The 20,573-nt window shown below is 44.0% G+C and overlaps 1 protein-coding gene across 1 annotated transcript in view; it reads right to left on the bottom strand.

The window, feature by feature from the left end:
* SLC30A7 (solute carrier family 30 member 7) overlaps positions 1-20,573 on the bottom strand; it is a 107,441-nt gene that overhangs the window by 5,188 nt on the left and 81,680 nt on the right. Inside the window, exons 9-10 of the mRNA XM_038745777.1 lie at positions 4,807-4,897; positions 3,003-3,152 (exon numbers count right to left, since the gene is read on the bottom strand). Of these exons, the coding sequence (XP_038601705.1) occupies positions 3,003-3,152; positions 4,807-4,897 (241 nt within the window). The remainder of the gene's footprint in view (positions 1-3,002; positions 3,153-4,806; positions 4,898-20,573) is intronic.

Genomic DNA, 20,573 nt, shown 5'->3' with positions numbered 1-20,573 from the left:
GGAAAGGGCGGATCTTGGCAATGTTGCGGAGCTGAGACCGGCAGGTTTTGGTGACGGCTTGGATGTGAGGGGTGAATGAGAGAGCGGAGTCGAGGATGACACCAAGGTTGCGGGCTTGTGAGACGGGAAGGATGGTAGTGCCGTCAACAGAGATGGGAAAGTCAGGGAGAGGACAAGGTTTGGGAGGGAAGACAAGGAGCTCAGTCTTCGACATGTTGAGCTTTAGGTGGCGGGCGGACATTCAGATGGAGATGTCCTGAAGGCAGGAGGAGATGTGAGCCTGGAGGGAGGGGGAGAGAGCAGGGGCAGAGATGTAGATCTGGGTGTCATCAGCGTAGAGATGATAGTTGAAGCCGTGGGAGCGAATGAGGTCACCAAGGGAGTGAGTGTAGATTGAGAACAGAAGGGGACCAAGCACTGAACCTTGGGGAACCCCCACAGTAAGAGGATGGGAGGGGGAGGAGGAGCCTGCAAAAGAGACTGAGAAAGAACGACCGGAGAGATAAGAGGAGAACCAGGAGAGGACGGAGTCTGTGAAGCCAAGGTCAGGTAGCGTGTTGAGGAGAAGGGGGTGGTCCACAGTGTCAAAGGCAGCTGAGAGGTCGAGGAGGATTAGGACAGAATATGAGCCGTTGGATTTGGCAAGCAGGAGGTCATTGGTGACCTTTGAGAGGGCAGTTTCCGTGGAATGAAGGGGACGGAAGCCAGACTGGAGGGGGTCGAGGAGAGAGTTGTTGTTGAGGAATTCTAGGCAGCGCGTGTAGACAATTCGTTCAAGGAGTTTGGAAAGGAATGGTAGGAGGGATATGGGACGATAACTGGAAGGTAAGGTGGGGTCAAGAGAGGGTTTTTTTAGGATGGGAGAGACATGGGCATGTTTGAAGGCAGAGGGGAAGGAACCAGTGGAGAGTGAGCGGTTGAAGATGGAAGTTAAGGAGGGGAGAAGGGATGGAGCGAGAGATTTCATAAGATGAGAGGGAATGGGGTCAGAAGCACAGGTGGCCGGAGTAGCACTTGAGAGGAGGGAGGAGAGTTCCTCTGAGGATACCGCTGGGAAGGATGGGAGAGTAGCAGAGAGTGTTGAGAGCCGGGGGGATGGAGAAAGGGGGGAAGAGACTTTGGGGAGGTCGGACCTGATGGATTTAATTTTGTTAATGAAGTAGGAGACCAGATCGTTGGGGGTGAGGGAAGGAGGAGGGGGAGGAACCGGGGGCCTGAGAAGGGAGTTGAATGTACGGAAGAGCTGGCGGGGGTGATGGGCATGGGTGTCAATAAGGGAGGAGAAATAGTTTTGTCTGGCAGAAGAGAGGGCTGAGTTAAGGCAGGAAAGGATAAACTTGAAGTGAACGAGGTTGGCATGGTGTTTAGACTTTCGCCAGCGGCGTTCGGCAGCTCGAGCATAAGAGCGAAGGAGGCGGACAGTGGCAGTGATCCAGGGCTGTGGGTTAGTGGTGCGAGAGCGGCGAAGGGAAAGGGGAGCGAGCGAGTCTAGCTGAGTAGAAAGGGTAGAGTTGAGAGCAGTAATCTGATCATCAAGACTGGGTAGAGAGGAGAGGGCGGCGAGGTGGGGTGTGAGGCGCTCCGAAAGATGGGTGGGGTCCAGAGAGCGGAGAGCTCTGTGAGGGAGTAATACGGATTTACAGGGGAAAGGAGTGTGAATCACCTTGTAACCTCCCCAGCACTTAGAACAGTGCTTTGCACATAGTAAGTGCTTAATTAATGCCATTATTATTATTGTAATTATTACTCTGAAGGGTCTAACCTGTCTTTTCATGGACCCTCTAGTCATGTCCCCATCCCCATCCCCCATCCCCATCCCCCACCTCATCTCCTTCCCCTCCCCACAGCACCTGTATATATGTTTGTACATATTTATTACTCTATTTTACTTGTACATATTTATTCTATTTATTTTATTTTGTTAATATGTTTTGTTTGGTTCTCTGTCTCTCCCTTCTAGACTGTGAGCCCGCTGTTGGGTAGGGACCGTCTCTATATGTTGCCAACTTGTACTTCCCAAGCACTTAGTACAGTGCTCTGCACACAGTAAGTAAGCGCTCAATAAATATGATTGAATGAATGAATGAATGTCTGTGAGACAATTCCACAGAATGTCTCAAATTCAAAATTACAGCGTGGCCACAGGAATAAATAAGCACAGACAATTGTTTCATAAAGGAGAAAATCTAGTCTCCCAAATGCAGAAAAATCCATTCAGTATGAGTTCTTCATTTTGAAAACAAATTGAAAAGTGGGTGCATGTTGCACCCTGAATAAAAATGTAAAGAAAGAAGTGCCTTAAGTAAGTGGTAATACTGGCAGAATTTACGGCAACTCAGGAACAAAGCAAGGCTAAATTGTCAGCACACTGCATTCCAAGGTCTAGGCATTTTTTTTATTAAAACCTTCTCCGATATTCAAAATTAGTAGAAAGCAACCCGGGACTCCCTTTGGTTTTCACCTGACTCCACATTTGTATTGCCAAGCCAAAGACAGATGGGGGAAGGAATCATATTTAGAGTCCATGAGAACCATTTTTTCTGGTTTGGGCTCTCCACATCCCAACTCTCTGAAGAGGCAACCTAGACACATGATGCATTTTCACAACAAAAACGGAACTTCCAATGCAAATATAAGGTTACTGAGCTGGACCCCACATTAATGGTAAAATGGTAGAGAAGCAGTGTGGCTCAGTGGAAAGAGCATGGGCTTTGGAGTCAGAGGTCATGGGTTCAAATTCCGGCTCCGCCACCTATCAGCTGTGTGATTTTGGGCAAGTTACTTAACTTTTCTGTGCCTCAGTTACCTCATCTGTAAAATGGGGATTAAAACTGTAAGCCCCTGGTAGGACAACCTGATCACCTTGTAACCTCCCCAGTGCTTAGAACAGTGCTTTGCACACAGTAAGCGCTTAACAAATAGCATCAATATTATTATTAAAATACAATTAAAGGAAGATCTTGGAGTCCCTCCTGGGCAAGACGTTAGTAAAACAGCCATACCTGAGTAAAAATATTGTGTGTCTGGCTTAAAATCCACCTTGCATCAGCCTCAGGACCTACGACTAATTTCAAAGTCCCAACGTACACGTCAGTACAGAGAGTCCAGAAGTGTGGTTCTTGTAAGTTGTAAACTCCTTGCAATTGCTGAACCTAAAATAGAAAAGTATAAATATAACTCCATTTCATTTTTTAAATGGCCAGATTATACCAAAAGCCTTCTTTTTTAGGAACCTGTAGTCTAAAAATGTTCAAAAATCTTTAATTACCAGCCAATCAGAAGAATTTGAGAGTCTGCTGTGTACAGAGCACAGTACTAAGCATTTAAAAGACTACAATAGGTTTAATAGACATCATTCCTGTAGGGGAGACAGACGTATATTACAGACGGGAGGAAATAAGAGTATAAAGACATGTACATAAATGCTGTGTGTATGCTTATGTTCATTCATTCATTAATTCATTCAATTGTATTTATTAAGCACCTACTGTGTGCAGAACACTGTACTAAGCGCCTGGGAGAGTATAATATAACAACAGACACATTCCTGCCCACACCAAGCGCTTAATCTAGAGTGTCATGGAAGTGAGAGAGTGGCAATTGGGGAGGGAGGGGGTATAAAGTGGGGAGATTGCAAATTAACTGGGGTGGGCCTCTTGGAGGAGAGGTTTGAAGATGACCAGTGGTCTGTTCGATGTCTTTCCACGTCTCAAAAAACTCCACTGGTTACCCATTTACTTTCACAGGAAACAGAAATTCCAGACCCTTGGCTTCAAGGCATTACATCAGCTATCTCAGACTCTTCACCAATAGACTGTAAGCTCGCCGTGGGCAGGGAACGTGTCTACCAATGCTGTTATATTGTTGTAATAATAATAATAATCATCATCATCATCATAATGATAATAATAACACAGGCATTTTTGTTAACCACTTACTATGTGCCAGGTAATGTACTAAGATCTGGGGTAGATACAAGATAATCCGGTTGGACTCAATCTCTGTTCCACATGTGGCTCACAGTCTTAAATCCCATTTTGCCAACTTGTTGCCAATGGTTGTTGGCAACCATTGTTGCATTGCCAACTTGTACTTCCCAAGCGCTTAGTACAGTGCTCTGCACACAGTAAGCGCTCAATAAATACGATTGATTGATTGATTTTACAGATGAGGTAACTGAAGCCCTGAGAAGTGAAGTGACTTGCCTCGGTCACACAGCAGACAACTGGCAGAGCCGGGATTAGAACCCAGGTCCTCTTACTCCCAGGCCCGTGCTCTTTCCACTAGGCCACAGTGATTCTCCCTAGAGCTTAGTACAGTTTTCTGCCCCCAGGAAATGCTCAGTAAATACAACTGATCGATCGACTCCCCCATGCCCCCGGCCTTGCACTTCTGTTCATCCCAAATTCGCCTCACTGTGCCTTGTTTTTGACTCCCTAATCTCTGGACCCCAGAATCACACCCTTCCTTCTGCCTGGAGTCCCCTTCCACTTCAAATCACCCAGACCAAACCTCTCCTTGTCTCCAAAATCCTTCTGAAATCACAGCTCCTCCAGCAGGCATTCTCCTATCACTTATTTGTGTTTGTGTCTGTCTCCGGCTAGACTGTAAGCTCCCTTCGGGCAGGATCATGTCTTCAACCTCTCACACAGTCTCTCAAACGCTGCATGCAGAGGGCCCTCAATCAATATTGCTCATTGATGGACTCAAAGCTCTTAAAGAACCTAAATCCCAACATATTAAGTAGTGATAAAGAAATTTACCAAAGCCCTTCAACCCCTGTGTGGTGGAAATATCACGACTTACCCTCTGGTAGCACTGAGGGAGAGCATTTTCCAAGAAGGGAGGAGTTCGCTGCATCAATATTCCAACTGATTCTCTTAGGAGAGGAATAACACTAGGAAACATGAGAAAAATACCATTTTTAGCTATCACCAAACCCTCAAAAATGTGTGAAAGAATGTAAAAGCACTGCAGATTATTATAAGAATTCAATACCCAAAATATATTTTAGTAATGTACCAACTTGACATTTTCGATAAGAAATGAAAAATAACGATTAAAATTACTATTGTAATATTATATAATGAATTTTTTTTCAATAAGATGCTGTGGGGCTGGGGTAAGTCACAAAGCACTTAAAGGGTACAGACCTAAAGTTTTAGGTGACGCAGAAGGGAATCCATATCTCCCAACAAGCCTTCTTGGATTAATTCCCATTAGTTGTCACTAGCATTTATGAATAGATTTATACCTATCATCAGAACTTACATAATAATAATAATGATGGCATTTGTTAAGCGCTTACTATGTGTGAAGCACTGTTTTAAGCACTGAGGGAGGATACAAGTTGATCAGGTTGTCCCACGTGGGGCTCACAGTCTTAATCCCCATTTTACAGATGAGGTAACTGAGGCACAGAGAAGTTAAGTGACTTGCCCAAAGTCACACAGCTGACAAGTGGTGGAGTCGGGATTAGAACCCATGACCTCTGGCTCCCAAGCCCATGCTTTTCCACTGAGCCATGCTTCTTCTCTTATTCAATGTTCAATTATTGATCATGCCTATTCTCTTTACAATTTTTATTTCTGTAACCCTCACTAGAGGGTAAGCTCTTTGTGGGTAGGGAACATGCCACTTCTTTGATTTGTATTTCCTAAATGCTTATTACAGTACATCACACCCAGTGGGTGCTCATAAATGCTGCTGCTACTACCAATACTACCACTCTAGGTCAGTTCATACTAACCATAACCCAACAAATTCAATAGTCTCTCTCCAGAGAGCCAAAATATTGACTTATCTAATATTTACTATGAATATCAAGCCCTCCCCCATATATTAATCTTCTTCCAAAACTCAACTTCAACAATATCCCACAGAAACCAACTTTTACCAACTATTTACAGCAATCAATCCCAGTGCTTATAACAGCGATTAGCATAGAATAAGCTCTTAACAAATACCCAATTACTATAATTATTATTTCATCAAATGTTTCAGTGAGACCACTGTCTATAGTGGTGTCTCACTGAAACATTTGATGAAATAATAATTATACAGTCTGGCCTACTGGAAAGAGCACGGGCTGGGGAGCCAGAGGACCTGGGTTCTAATTCCCAGTCTGCTATGCATCTGCTGTGTGACCTTGGGCAAGTCATAACTTCTCTGGGCCGCAGTTAACTTCAACTGTAAAAACTGGAAGCCCTATGTGGGACAGGGACTGTGTGCAACCCAAATATTTTGTATCTACAATAATAATGATGGTATTTAAGTGCTTACTATGTTTTAGGTGCAGCACTTAGTACCGAGTGCTTAATAGATACCATAAAAAAGGGCTCGGACCTCACACGGAAACTACTAAGAATACAAAGAAATAAATGGCTGTTATGATATGCCAATAGACATCAACATCACCCCTTGGTACGTAGACTACGCTTATCATTTTCAAACCATTTTACTATCCTCACATCAAATGTGTGGCAGGCCACTGTACCTCCCTCATTGCAAAAGAGGAAGTGGAAGGATGAAAGTTGTCATTTTCCCAGCTGCAAAGTCCACCTAAAATGTTAAAACCATACCGCTCACTCCTATATCTAACCCTTCTTTCCCTGAACTCAGTAATGCTCCTCATTTTCCTTAGTCAATTTATTAAAAGCTTGAAATATGAAGGAAAGAAAGCCATGATTACCTTAACAACAATTCTCACACAGAGGATGCTGTGATACTATCTCCGCTGAGGAAATGTTTTTGAATTGCATCAAGGAGAGTGCAGTTGAAAAAGGTGGAAGGTCTTTCAGAGAGCTAAGAAGAGATCTCTAGGCTATAAGCTCATTGTGGGCAGGGAATCTGTTTGTTGTTATAGTGTACTCTCCCAAGTGCTCAGTACAGTGCTTTGCACACAGTAAGCACTCAATAAATAGGATTAAATACATCCGAATGAATGAAAGCTAAGTTTAGGAAACACTTGGCAGGACAACCAGGAGTGGTTAGGGAATATACCTCCCTGAAGATCTTTAGCAATAAGATGAATGAGCAGTCCTGTGGCCTAGTAGAAAGAGCCAGAACATGGGAGTCAGAAGACTTGGGTTCTAAACCTAGCTCCCTCACTTGTATGACGTTGAACAAGTCACAACTTCTTCGTGCCTCAATTTCCTCATCTGCAAAATGGGGATCAATCAATCAACTGCGTTCATTCAGCACTTACTGTGTGCATGGCACTGTACTATGCACTTGGGAGAGTGCAATATAATATAATACGTTCCCTGGCAACAAGGAGCTTTCAGTCTAGAGGGGGAGACAGACATTAATATAAATAAATAAATTACAGATATGCACATAAGTGCTGAGGGGCTGGGGGGGAAGGTGCTGGGTGGTGAATAAAGGGAGCAAGTCAGGACGACGAAGAAGGGATTGGGAAAAGAGGAAATTAGGGTTTAGTCATGGAAGGCCTCTTGGAGGAGATGCACCTTCAACAAGGCTTTGAAGGTGGGGAGAGTCAGATATGAAAAGAGAGGGCGTTCCAGGCCAGAGGCAGGATGTGGGTGAGAGGTCGATGGCGAGATAGATGAGATCGAGGTATGGTAAGTAGGTTGGCATTAGAGGAGAGAAGTAGGCAGGCAGGGTTGGAGTAGGAGAGTACCGAGGAGAAGTGGGGGGACAAGACGACTGACTGCTTTAAAGCTGATGATGAGGAGTTTGATGTAGAGGTGGATGGGCAACCACTGGAGGTTCTTGAGTAGTGGGAAACATAGACGGAACATATCTGTATAAAAATGATCTGGGCAACAGAGTGGAGTGGACTGGAGTGGGGAAAAACAGGAGGCAGGGAGGTCATCAAGGAGGCTGATACAGAAGTCAAGGAGAGATATGATAAGTACTTGGATTAATGAGGTAGCAGTTTGGATGGAGAGGAAAAGGTAGATTTTAGTGATGTTGTGAAGGTTGAGTGGACAGGATTTAGTGAAAGATTGAATATGTGGGTTGAATGAGGGAGAGCAGTCAAGGATAAAGCCAAAGTTCCAGACTTGTGAGAAAGGAAACACAGTGGTGCTGTCTATGGTGATGGAAAGTCACGGGGAAGACAGGGTTTGGCTGGAAAAATAGGGAGTTCTGTTTTGGACATGTAAAGTTTAAGGTGACAACAGGACATCCGAGTAGAGATGTCTTGAAGGCAGGAGGAAATGTGAGACTGCAGAGAAGAAGCGGGATCAAATCCTCCTCTCTTCGAGTGACAGTGTAGCCCCTACAGAACAGGGATTGGATCAGATCTGATTATCCAGCATCTAGCCCAGTACTAAGCACACAGTCACCCCTTAACAAATCCCAAGATTATCCCGAATTATTAATGCAGTCAAACCCTGGATGGGCCAGCCCTGGGGACCAGCCAGCCGAACTCGAGGATGTCCAGGCTCTGCCTGGTTGAAACCCAGCCTAATCTGTTCCTGGTCTGAGAGCCAAGCCAGGTCCTTGGGACCCAGCCCCAATGGGTGTAGCACACATCACCAATAATGGAAATTATTGAGTGTTTACTATATGCAGAGCACTATACTAAGCACCTGGGAAAGTACAAATGTACAGATGTCCCCCGTGAGCTGCTGAGGCCAAGCGTTTCGGCAACCTCACAGGAACAACTGTATGTTGTGCACGCTTGCTAACCTTCTCACTGTACCTCAATCTTGTCTATCTTGACACGGACTCCTTGCCCACGTCCTGCCTCTGGCCTGGAATGCCCTCCCTCCTCATATTCTAGACAATTACTCTTCCCCCCTTCAAAGTCTTGTTAAAGGCACAACTCCTCCAAGAGACCTTTCCTGACTAAGCCTCCTTTCCTCTTTCTCCACTCCCTTTTGCCTCAACCTGACTTGCTCCCTTTATTCATACCCCCAACCCAGCCCCACAACATTTATGTGCATGGGCAGGGAATGTTCACTCATTCTTTCATTCATTCAATCGTATTTATTGAGCATGTACTGTGTGCAAAGCACTCTATTAAGCACGAGGGAAAGTACAATATAACAACAGATTTCTGCCCAAAACGAGCTCACAGTTTAGAGGGGAAGACAGACATTAATATGTATATTAACAGACATTAATGTCTGTTATATTGTTGTATTTTGCTCTCCAAAGGGCTTAGTAAAGTGCTCTGCATGCAGTAAGCACTCAATAAATACCAGTGATCGACTGACTTGATTCTTTTGCAGTGCTGAGTTCCTGGGAGCTGCTGCCATCCAACCCCAGAAAGGATCTAAGCAGGGTCGGCCGGTGGCCACTTTGTCTGTCACGGGCAGCCGAAGCCCCAGGCAGGGTTTATTTTGGGTTGGGGCCAACTAGAGTCTATGATGTGCTGCTATAAGTTTGCATCTTAAAACAAGCGGAGACCAATTTTAGGTAACATCTCCAGGGGATTTACAGAGAACTAAGAGATTGCAGTTCTCTTAATAATTTGTTCTATTTACTTCCCGCTGACTTCTGTGAAGGTCTGATCCTCATCCAGTATGAATGTAGGAAAGACGATCTGCTGAAACATCCACAGGGTAGCAATCAGCCTGCTGAAGCAATGTGGGGTATGTCACATCCATTTGCTCCAGTGGCAACTTTGTAGTCTTTTGCGGGATTTGGAGTGGAATCTGCAACTAAGTCATGAAACCGTGGCAGAAAAAATTGTGGTTGATAAATCAGATGGCAAAAGGCGGTCGAGGACCGAGCTCGATTTCAGCAGTAATTACAAGGATCGTACAATGTGAGAAGGAAAGTGTAAAACTTCTGGCTTTTGCAGTGTAAAATGGTGTCTAGCTCAGCGGTTTGGGGACATACTCTTTTGATGAACTAAGATAATAGTGGGATCGCAAAAACAAAATTAGTATGGGCCAAAGGAGCCGTAATGAAATGATCTGAGGAAAAAAACAGGCATAGCAAATTCCTTCCATCAGCTAAGGTTCAAGACCCCAGCCAAACACAAGTGGTAAACATTTGGAAGTGATTAGAGGTGGCTTTTCTGGACAGCTCTAGCAAGTCTAACAGTGATGATGAAAAAGTAAAGAAGTTTCCTAAGGAGAGCAAGGCTCTCTCTCCTGCCAAATCAGGGTATGAGTTCATTCTTCACAAGCTGATGATCTCCATCTGTCCTTCTCAGGGAAGAGACATTTCAGTTGTTTCCTATATGAACTGATCCATTCAGAAACCAAGCTCAGAGGCAAAACATTTTAATCTTCCGTGTAATCTGGAAGTTTAATTAGAATTGGCGTGTCTTTCCCATCTGCTGCCTGGGATAACATTATGAAATCGGGAAATTTGGCAATGAGCACCGATGCTACTTTTCTGCAGCTTCAAACTCAGAAGGATCTTACAGCTTCATCAGTAAATATGATTATGCAGGTAATAAGAGCCAGTTCACACAACCACCAAATTTAGCATATTTAACAAGTTTTGAAATAGAAATATCTATTAACCTATGGAAAAAGCTACCAGATGATCAGGTTTAATATGTTCGCCACCAAATATGAGGACCTTTTTTGTTTGTTTGTTTTTGTTGTTCTTTTTTAATGGTATTTGTTAAGTGCTTACTATATGCCAAGCACTGTACTTAGCTCTGGAGAAGATATAAGCTAATCAGACTGGACACATTCCTGAACTACATGTGGATCACAGTCTTAATCCCCATTTTGCAGATGAGATAACTGAGGCACAGAGAAGTTCCCAATGCCATGCAGCAGAAAGGTGGAAGAGCCAAGATTAGAACCCAGGTTCTTCTGAGTCCCAGGCCCATGCTCTATCTACTAGACTACACTGCTTCTCTGAAGTGAGCGAGAAGGAAGAGGGAAAGATTACTCAAATAACTGGACTTCAGTAGAATCCTGGGATCAAATCCAATATCAATACCCAAAGTTGCTGATGCTTGCCCAGTGTCATTTAAGCATCCACATGAGAGGGATGGAGCTCACAATTAACACTAGTCAATCAATCAATTGATCAATGGTATTTATTTAGTGCTTACTGTGTGAAGAGCACTGTACCAAGTGCTTGGACTGAAAAACACAATAATAATGATAATAATGGTATTTTTTAAGCACTTACTACGTGCCAAGCACTGTTCTAAACACTAGGATAGATAAAAGGTAATCAGGTTGTCCCATGTGGGGCTCACAGTCTTAGTCCCCATTTTACAGATGCGATAACTGAGGCACGGAGAAGTTAAATGACTTGTCCAAAGTCACACAGCTGACAAGTGGCAGAGTCAGGATTCAAACCCACAATCTCTGACTCCCAAGCCCGTGTTCTAGAGTTGGTAGACATATTCCTTGCCCACCACAAAGAGCTTACACCACAAAGAATAAATGTGAATTGGTGCCTTTGAGATGATAGCTGGAAATGGTATAAGGAACTTCTGCATTGAAAGCTCTAGATTTATTCATTCAATTGTATTTACTGAGCGCTTACTGTGTTCAGAGGACTTTATTAAGTGCTTGGGAAAGTACAATAAAACAATAAACAGTGACATTCCCTGCCCACAACAAGTTTACAGTCTACAGCGGGGGAGACAGACATCAATACAAATAAATGAAATTACAGATCTGTACATAAGTGCTGTGGGGCTGGGAGGGGGGGAAGAGCAAAGGGAGCCAGTCAGGGGACCACAGAAGGCAGTGGATGATGAGGAAGAGTGGGCTTAGTCTGGGAAGGCCTCTTGGAGGAGATGTGCTGTCAATAAGGCTTTGAAGTGGGTAGAGTGATTGTCTGTTGGATTTGAGGAGGGAGGGAGTTAGAGAGCTTACTCAACATGTCCAACCCTGGACCTCAAACCTCTGCTAAATAACGTTTGGTTAATACTATTACAGAAGTTTTCACGTTTTAGTTTTGGAGCAATTGACTTTATTATGGAGGGTCAGGAGAGTGCTATTTCTGCAGTCACAAATACAAGTCATATTTTGATGAGGTAACTATTCCTCCCACCCCTAGTACAATTCCTAGACATTTTCTTTAATTCCCCTACACCCAAACATACACACACAAATGCATATATAATAATAATAATGGTATTCGTTAAGCGCTATGTGCCAAGCACTGTTAGATACAAGGTATTAAGGTTGTCCCACTTGGGGCTCACAGTCTTAATCCCCATTTTACAGATGAGATAACTGAGGCACAGAGAAGTTAACTGACTTGCCCAAAGTTACACAGCTGACAAGTAGCAGAGCTGGGATTAGAACCCATGACCTCTGCTCCCAAGCCCATGCTCTTTCCACTAAGCCACGCTGCTTCCCTACATGTACTCTGTACATGCTTCTCTAAATATACATACATTCTATTCTTTCACTCTTTCCTCTATAAGCTCCCAATACTCTCTGGAATACACTCTAACTATTATAGTTAGTCAGTCATCAGCACTTAGGCTTCCTGTTGTGTTGGGCCCACACTTGAAGCGGTTTTGGCTTTGATGGACAAAACTCCCCTGGTAGAGTAAGCCTGCTTTTTAAATGCTTCTGAATGAAAAAGCATTACTCCTCACCATCGGCTTTAAAGCACTCCATCACCTTGCTTCTCAACCTAGCCCACATACTTTGCTTCTCTAGTGCTAACCTTTTCACTGTGCCTCGATCTCGTCTGTCTCACCACCAACCCCTGGCCCACGTCCTGCCTCTGTCCTGGAATGCCCTCCCTCCACAAATCCGACATACAATTACTCTCCCCCCGACTCCAAGCCTTATTGAAGGCACATCTCCTCCAAGAGCCCTTCTCGGACTAAGCCATTTTTCCTCATCTCCCACTCCCTTCTGAGTCACCCTGACTTGCTCCCTTTGCTCTTCCCACCCCTCCCAGCCCCTCAGCACTTATGCATATATCTGTAATTTTATTTATTTGTATCGATACCTGTCTCTTCCCCTCTAGACTGTGAGCTCGTTGTGGGCAGGAATGTCACTGTTTACTGTTGTATTGTACTTTCCCAAGCACTTAGTACAGTGCTCTGCACACAGTAAGCACTTAATAAATATGACTGAATGAATGAATGCTAAATGACCCAATATTTAAGAGGCCTTAAAATTGCCTCCTCTTTTTCAGAGGCATCCTCAACTGATTTCCCAGTTTGGCTGAGGTGAGGGTGGATATTTAAGGAAAGGTGAGTGTTTATCCCAATCTCATCCCACCCTTGATATCAACTTCCTATACTCTTCTCCCGGTTAGTTGTATGGAGAAAGTCAAGGGGAGAAAAGAGGCCCACAGTAGGAAGCAGGGAACTGGGCCTGCTTCACATTTCTCTCTTACTGAAAACAAGGTAAACTACAGGCTTCCTTTAGATCGATGGGAGGCTAGCTTCCTGAAAATAGCAGCAGAAAACAAAACCGGGTAATCAAGCCAAGTTGAAGCCACCCGCCATTACTCAAGGTATCATTCCAGAAAGTTCAAAGAAATGAAATAAGTTCTCTAAGCTCGCTGGCCACAGGGACAGTCCGTCTCCAGTCCTCAAACTGTTCCTGGGCAGTGTGTCAATAGGTCAGTAGCCTCGCACAGGGAACTGAACTGTAAATGTTCAAATTAGCCATCCCCATGTTTACTGGCAACCCGGAGCATTATTGGGCAATTACGGTTCAGTTCTGCATGAGGCCACTGACCTGTTGACACAATGAAGGAGGAACCAGTGCAATACCAGCCAGTGAGGGCATGACAGCCAAGGCCCAGAACACCGTGGTTACTCAAAACTGCACACTCTGGTAGCCAAATAGGTCTTCAGAAAACTGAGCAGGGAGAAACTCCAAATCATGGTTGGCTACGGAAACCTGTATTTTTTGTGATTTTTATATTGCCCCTAACCCCTTTTGTCCTGACACTCATTTTTCAATCCCCCAGTCCCCACCCGGCGAAAGGTTAAATGATTATTTCTTTCTTATCATTTCTTTCACATTTGTCCATGCTACGCAGAGATTTTGGTCTCCGCTTTCTCTTCCCCCAATCTATGAGGGCATTTTTCTCTCTCCCCCACACTAGTCCATCATGAAATAGAACACATTCAAATCTCCAAGTTATCTCACCCAAAATGAAACCTTCATATGCAATTGATGACAAGGGAGATGAAGTATTCTAGTACACTTACTTTAATTTCAGGAGCTCTTAGTTTAGGTATGGTATTTGTTAAGCACCTATTATGTGCCAAGCACTGTACGAAGACACTGTACCAAGAAAAGATAATTGGGATGGACACAGTCTCTGTACCACATGGGGCTAACAGTCTCTGTTGGAGAGAGTAGGATTTAATCCCCACTTTACAAATGAGGAAACTGGGGCACAGAGAATTTAAGTGGCTTGCCCAAGGCCACGCAGCAGATGTGGCAAAGCCGGGATTAGAACCCAGAGCCCGACTCCCAGGCCTGATTGCTTTCCACTAGGCCAAGTTGCTTCTTTGTGAGAATAGATTTTGTGGATTTACCTTTGGGGAGATAATGAGAACAGATTTTGTTGATCTACCTTTGGTGAGATAATGCAGTGAGAACCTCGATAGCTATCATTTACTCTCTCTCGACCAAGAGTGGGTCAGCCAAACCTACGTAGATAATCCAAATCAAAAGTCCTACCATTTGGAACAGGACAGAGTCAACAGCACCTGAATAAACAGTCCTTTCTTACCAATGCGGCTTTTCAGCCCTTTTGAAACAACAGGTATGACAAAATGATGTGCCCAAACCTCAGTGGCAAGTCTTGGAAATGAAAGGGGCCAAAAAAATCTCAAGTTTCCCTTCAATCAAACCGAACAAAGAATTAGACCAAGGCAGCCACCGACGCTTATTCACAGCTGCACTGTGGTTTGGCACAGTGTGTTTAACTTGTCTAGAACCAGCTCTCTAGCAGCCCACTACAGTTCCGAAGCTGTGGGGACCAAAACATCTCATTCTGATAAAAGCTAGCTGTGAATAAAGAAATTAGAAAAGAGCAAGCAAGCGAGAGCAAAAGCGAGGGGCAGAAATCCCTCAGCCCCCACTTCTTAAATGTCACAGCTGAGTAGTGTTCACATTTAATGTTTCAAGGAACGCTCCATAGGACCACAGCGCAGTGGGTGCTAACCGTGCTTTTCACATTTGGTTACTCAGGTACAGCACTGTGAGAGTAGCATTCAAATGCTTAATGGGATTGAGTATTTTGCTTTCCCCCAAGCCATTAAGTTAGAAAAGATCAAAGCCCAACTTTGAAAATGCAGAGCTTAGAACAGTGTTTGGCACATAGTTAGTGCTTAACAAGTACCATAATTAATAATGATTAAATATTAGGTCAGGCTTGTTTTATTTACCCTGATTAGAAAAGCATGGTACATCTGTGACCTGAAGAGTTATCCAAGCAGCCTTCAATCCAGTTTCCCAAATAGAAGATCAGTCAATTAATTGTATTTATTGAGCACTACTCTGTGCAGAGCACCATACTAAGCGCTTGGGAGAGCACAATACAAGAGTTGGTCAGCATGTCCCCTGCTCACAAGGAACTTACCATCTGAGGAAACTCACAAGATTACTTTAATAAATTCCAGTGGTTAAAAAAGGAGAACGGGGAAAAGCCAAATAAATAGATTTTCAAGCTTCTCAAAGCATTACTCAACAGACATTCTCAATGTTCAACTACATATTTTAACCCACTTTAAACCTGGACTAATTATAATAATTACAATAATGGTATTTGTTAAGCACTTCCTATGTGCCAGGCACTGTGGTAAGCACTGAAGTGGATACCAGCAAATCGGGTTGGACACAGTCCCTGTCCCGCAAGGGGTTCAGAGTCTTCATCCCCATTTTACAGATAAGGGAACTGAGGCACAGAGAACTGAAGTGGCTTACCCAAGGCCACACAGCAGCCAAGTGGCGGAGCTGAGATCAGAACCCGTGACCTTCTGACTCCCAGGACCGTGCTGTACCTAGTACAGAGAAGAACAGAGAGAAGCCATGCAGAGAAGCAGCCTCAATGGAAAGAGCACAGGCTTGGGAGTCAGAGGTGATGGGTTCAAATCCAGGCTCCACCAATTATCAGCTGCGTGACCTTGGGCCAGTCACATAACTTCTCTGTCCCCCAGTTCCCTCATCTGTAAAATGGGGATTAAGACTATGAGCCCCACATGGGACAACCTGATCACCTTGGATCCCCCTCCAGCGCTTAGAACAGTGCTTTGCACAGAGTAACTGCTTAACAAATGCCATCATTATTATTATTATTACCATTACTACACCATGGAAGAAACTGAGGTCCAACAGTTTAACACTGCCCTAGTAGGGGGACGCAAATACTAGATTCTAGTCTATTACCTGGGTGCCTTCGACCAAAGGGCATAGGGGGAAGAGGAAAGGGAGGCAGGGAGGGAGAGAGAGAGAAGATCTCTCTAAAGTGCACAGTGACACCTGGGGGTGGAGCTGGGGCTGAACAAATGGGATGAAGTCACTGGGCAGTCCTCCCCCTGGCCTGGAATGCCCTCCCTCCACACATCCCGCAAGCTAACCCTCTTCCTCCCTTCAAAGCCCTACTGAGAGCTCACCTCCTCCAAGACGCCTTCCCAGACTGAGCCCCCCTTTTTTCTCGCCTGTCCCGCCATCGACCCCCAGCCCACGTCATCCCCCGGGCCTGGAATGCCCTCCCTCTGCCCATCCGCCAAGCTAGCTCTCTTCCTCCCTTCAAGGCCCTACTGAGAGCTCACCTCAATCAATCAATCAATCGTATTTATTGAGCGCTTACTATGTGCAGAGCACTGTACTAAGCGCTTGGGAAGTACAAATTGGCAACACATAGAGACAGTCCCTACCCAACAGTGGGCTCACAGTCTAAAAGGGGGAGGCAGAGAACAAAGCCAAACATACCAAAAAAATAAAATAAATAGGATAGAAATGTACAAGTAAAATAAATAAATAAATAAATAAATAAATAGAGTAATAAATATGTACAACCATATATACATATATACAGGTGCTGTGGGGAAGGGAAGGAGGTAAGATGGGGGGATGGAGAGGGGGACGAGGGGGAGAGGAAGGAAGGGGCTCAGTCTGGGAAGGCCTCCTGGAGGAGGTGAGCTCTCAGCAGGGCCTTGAAGGGAGGAAGAGAGCTAGCTTGGCGGAGGGGCAGAAGGAGGGCATTCCAGGCTCCTCCAGGAGGCCTTTCCAGACTGAGCCCCTTCCTTCCTCTCCCCCTCGTTCCCCTTTCCATCCCGCCCATCTTACCTCTTTCCCTTCCCCACAGCACCTGTATATATGTATATATGTTTGTACGTATTTATTACTCTATTTATTTATTTATCTTACTTGTACATATCTATTTATTTTATTTTGTTAGTATGTTTGGTTTTGTTCTCTGTCTCTCCCTTCTAGACTGTGAGCCCACTGTTGGGCAGGGACTGTCTCTATGTGTTGCCGACTTGTACTTCCCAAGCGCTTAGTACAGTGCTCTGCACACAGTAAGCACTCAATAAATACAACTGATTGATTGATAATGATTGATTTCCTCCTCCCCATCCCCCCCACCCTACTTCCTTCCCATCCCCACAGCACCTGTATATAAGTTTGTACAGATTTATTACTCTATTTATTTTACTTGTACATATTTACTATTCCATATATTTGTTAATAATGTGCATCTAGCTTTATTTTTATTTACTCTGATGACCTGACACCTGTCCACATGTTTTGTTTTGTTGTCTGAATCCCCCTTCTAGACTGTGAGCCCGTTTTTGGGTAGGGACCGTCTCTATATGTTGCCAATTGGTACTTCCCAAGCGCTTAGTACAGTGCTCTGCACACAGTAAGCGCTCAATAAATACGATTGAATGAATGAATGAATGAATGGGCACCATTTCAACCGTGTCGCAGAAGCAGTGTGGCTTGGCAGATACAGCATGGGCCTGGGAGTCAGAAGGACCTGGGTTCCAAACCTGACTCCGCCACAGGTCTGCCGAGTGACCCTGGGCAAGTCACTTCACTTCTCTGGGCCTCAACAACCTCATCTGTAAAATGGGGATTAAGAGTGTGAGCCCAATGTGGCTCATTGTGGGCATGGAATGTGTCTGTTTGTTGTTATAGTGTACTCTCCCAATAATAATAATAATGGCATTTATTAAGTGTGCACTTTGTGCAAAGCACTGTTCTAAGCGCTGGGGAGGTTACAAGGTGATCAGGTTGTCCCATGGGGGCTCACAGTCTTCATCCCCATTTTACAGATGAGGGAACTGAGGCACAGAGAAGTTAAGTGACTTGCCCAAAGTCACACAGCTGACAAGCGGTGGAGCCAGGATTTGAACCCATGACCTCTGACTCCAAAACCGTGTTCTTTCCACTGAGCCATGCGTAGTACAGTGCTTTGCTCACAGTAAGCACTCAATAAATACCACTAAATGAATGAATGAATGTGAAACAGGGACTGTGTCCAACCTGATTAACTTGTATCTACCCCAGCACTTAGAACACTGCTTGGCACCTAGTAAGCATTTAACTTATTATATTATTATTATTATATTATTATTATTATACATGGGTTAGCACTACAGTCGGCAGTCAAAACCCGGACTGGATAAGTCTGCTTTCAGGAACCATGTTGTCTTGTACTTCCCGAGCGCTTAGTACAATGCTCTGCACACAGTACGCGCTCAATAAATACGACTGAATGAATGTTGCTGGCTGCCACAGAAGCTCTGGTGAGCTTCATTCAAGAGGAGACCAAGGGCAGGATGGAAAGGAAAGAGAGAAAACTTTCCTGCAAGTCAGGGCTATAAAGGAGGGAACAGAATCCAGCAACTAATAAAAAAGATTTATGGACCTGAAAACAGACCTCATAGGCCAGCATCTCCTTCTTCCATGTTACAGTGAAACTTGGCAAAACGGAAAAAGGATTCTAGGATCCACAGAATGGAGCTAGGCACCTCCAGCACCCCTCCTCCTCCTGCCCACTAACCAAAGCTTTTACACACACACACACACACACACATCCACACACACACACCCCACACACCCCTTGGGACAGTACACTACAGGAGACCTGGAAGAGACGTTCCCTGCCCACAACAAGCTTACAGTCTAGAGGGGGAGACAGATATAAATAATTTACCGATATGAACATAATTTACAGATATGTACTGGAATGCTTTAAGACAAGCTGTTACTGGTTTTTTATGGTATTTTTTAAGCGCTTACTATGGGCCAGGCACTGTTCTAAGCACTGGGATAAATACAAGGTAATCAGGTGCGACACCCATGGGGCTCACAGTCTTAATCCTCTTTACCCTATTCTGCAGTGTTGTGGGGGGTGCTAGAAGTGTAGCTTAAAGTACAGGTCTCTTCACAAAGTAAGCACTCAGATATTGATGGTGGCCACGAAGACAGTTACAGAAATTCAAATAATTAAAGGCTCACAATCTTCTTGTGAAGTGGGTACTGCTGATTTCTTATAGGACATATCAAGCAAATTCACTGAATTCCCCAGCAAGAACGAGTGAATTAACACTCTGGTTGTCTTCATTACTATACAGAAGAAATATTAGGAGTGCCTTCTATGTGCCTGGCATGGTTCTAGGCCCTACAGATTTACAAAACAAGTCACAGCCCTGTGTCAGAGCCCACATTTTATGTTCTATTCTGTTTTCTCTACAAACTTTTTCTTCCCAAGTCCTGAGGGAGAGCAGAATGCATTTCCCTTATCACGTGAAACAGAGCATGCCTGAAACTTCTCACTTTCTATTATTAGACCTGACTTTTGCATTCTCAAAGAATCAAAATATAACAACTATTTAACCCACAACTGAAAAAGCACACCTACACGACTTGAGCCCACCACTCAAGCTAACGGGAAAATTCCACACCAAAAGAGCTCGACATGTACAGTGAGAATTAGTTTAAAAGCATATGCTGGGAATAAAAGGGCCATTTTATTGTTATATCCTCACTATGTTTTTCCTTAAACCTTAAGATACCTTTGGATGAGAAGGGTTAAGGGAAAAAGTGGGTGACACTTTTTCAGAACCACAAAACAGTAAGGTGATTTTAGCCTATTATGGCTACTTGAATAATAATGAACTGATGATTACAATATGGTACTAGAAAAAGAATAAATCACAGATTTCAAAGGATCTGCCTTCCTCTGATACTCTATTCTTGCACAACAACAGAGTCAACCATGAAATAAGCAATTCCTTTCAGGAGATTCTCTAACAACAACAACCACCAACAAGGAAAGGGGTTAGCGGTGACATAATAAAGTCACATTCAAACTGCGCAATCTGATTTCCCCATTTGAAGTTCCTTCTTTAAAATAAAAATTGTAGTGAGCTCAAACTGATGAATTTTAATTTCAGGAGTGAGTTCATTTCAGGAACCAGACATTAGGTGCAAGTAAATTACAATAGGAGCTAAATTTCTAATCCTTTGTTGCTGCCTTTAATTGGTATGTACCGCTCTTTGATAACAGCACCCCTTCTCAATGGACTTTCTGATGAAAATGGTACAGCATGAGGGAGAAAGAAAGACTAATCAACGTGGTGTTCAAAGCCTGTCTTCATGAAAGTTGCAGCTACAGATTTCAACAAAAACATGTATTCTATAGAGAATCAATCAACTGATTGATAAATC

Source organism: Tachyglossus aculeatus, chromosome 4 (genome assembly GCF_015852505.1).
Source record: "Tachyglossus aculeatus isolate mTacAcu1 chromosome 4, mTacAcu1.pri, whole genome shotgun sequence".
NCBI lineage: Eukaryota > Metazoa > Chordata > Mammalia > Monotremata > Tachyglossidae > Tachyglossus > Tachyglossus aculeatus.
The sequence above is the reverse complement of the archived record's forward strand: the minus strand, read 5'-3'. Positions and strand labels throughout refer to the sequence as shown.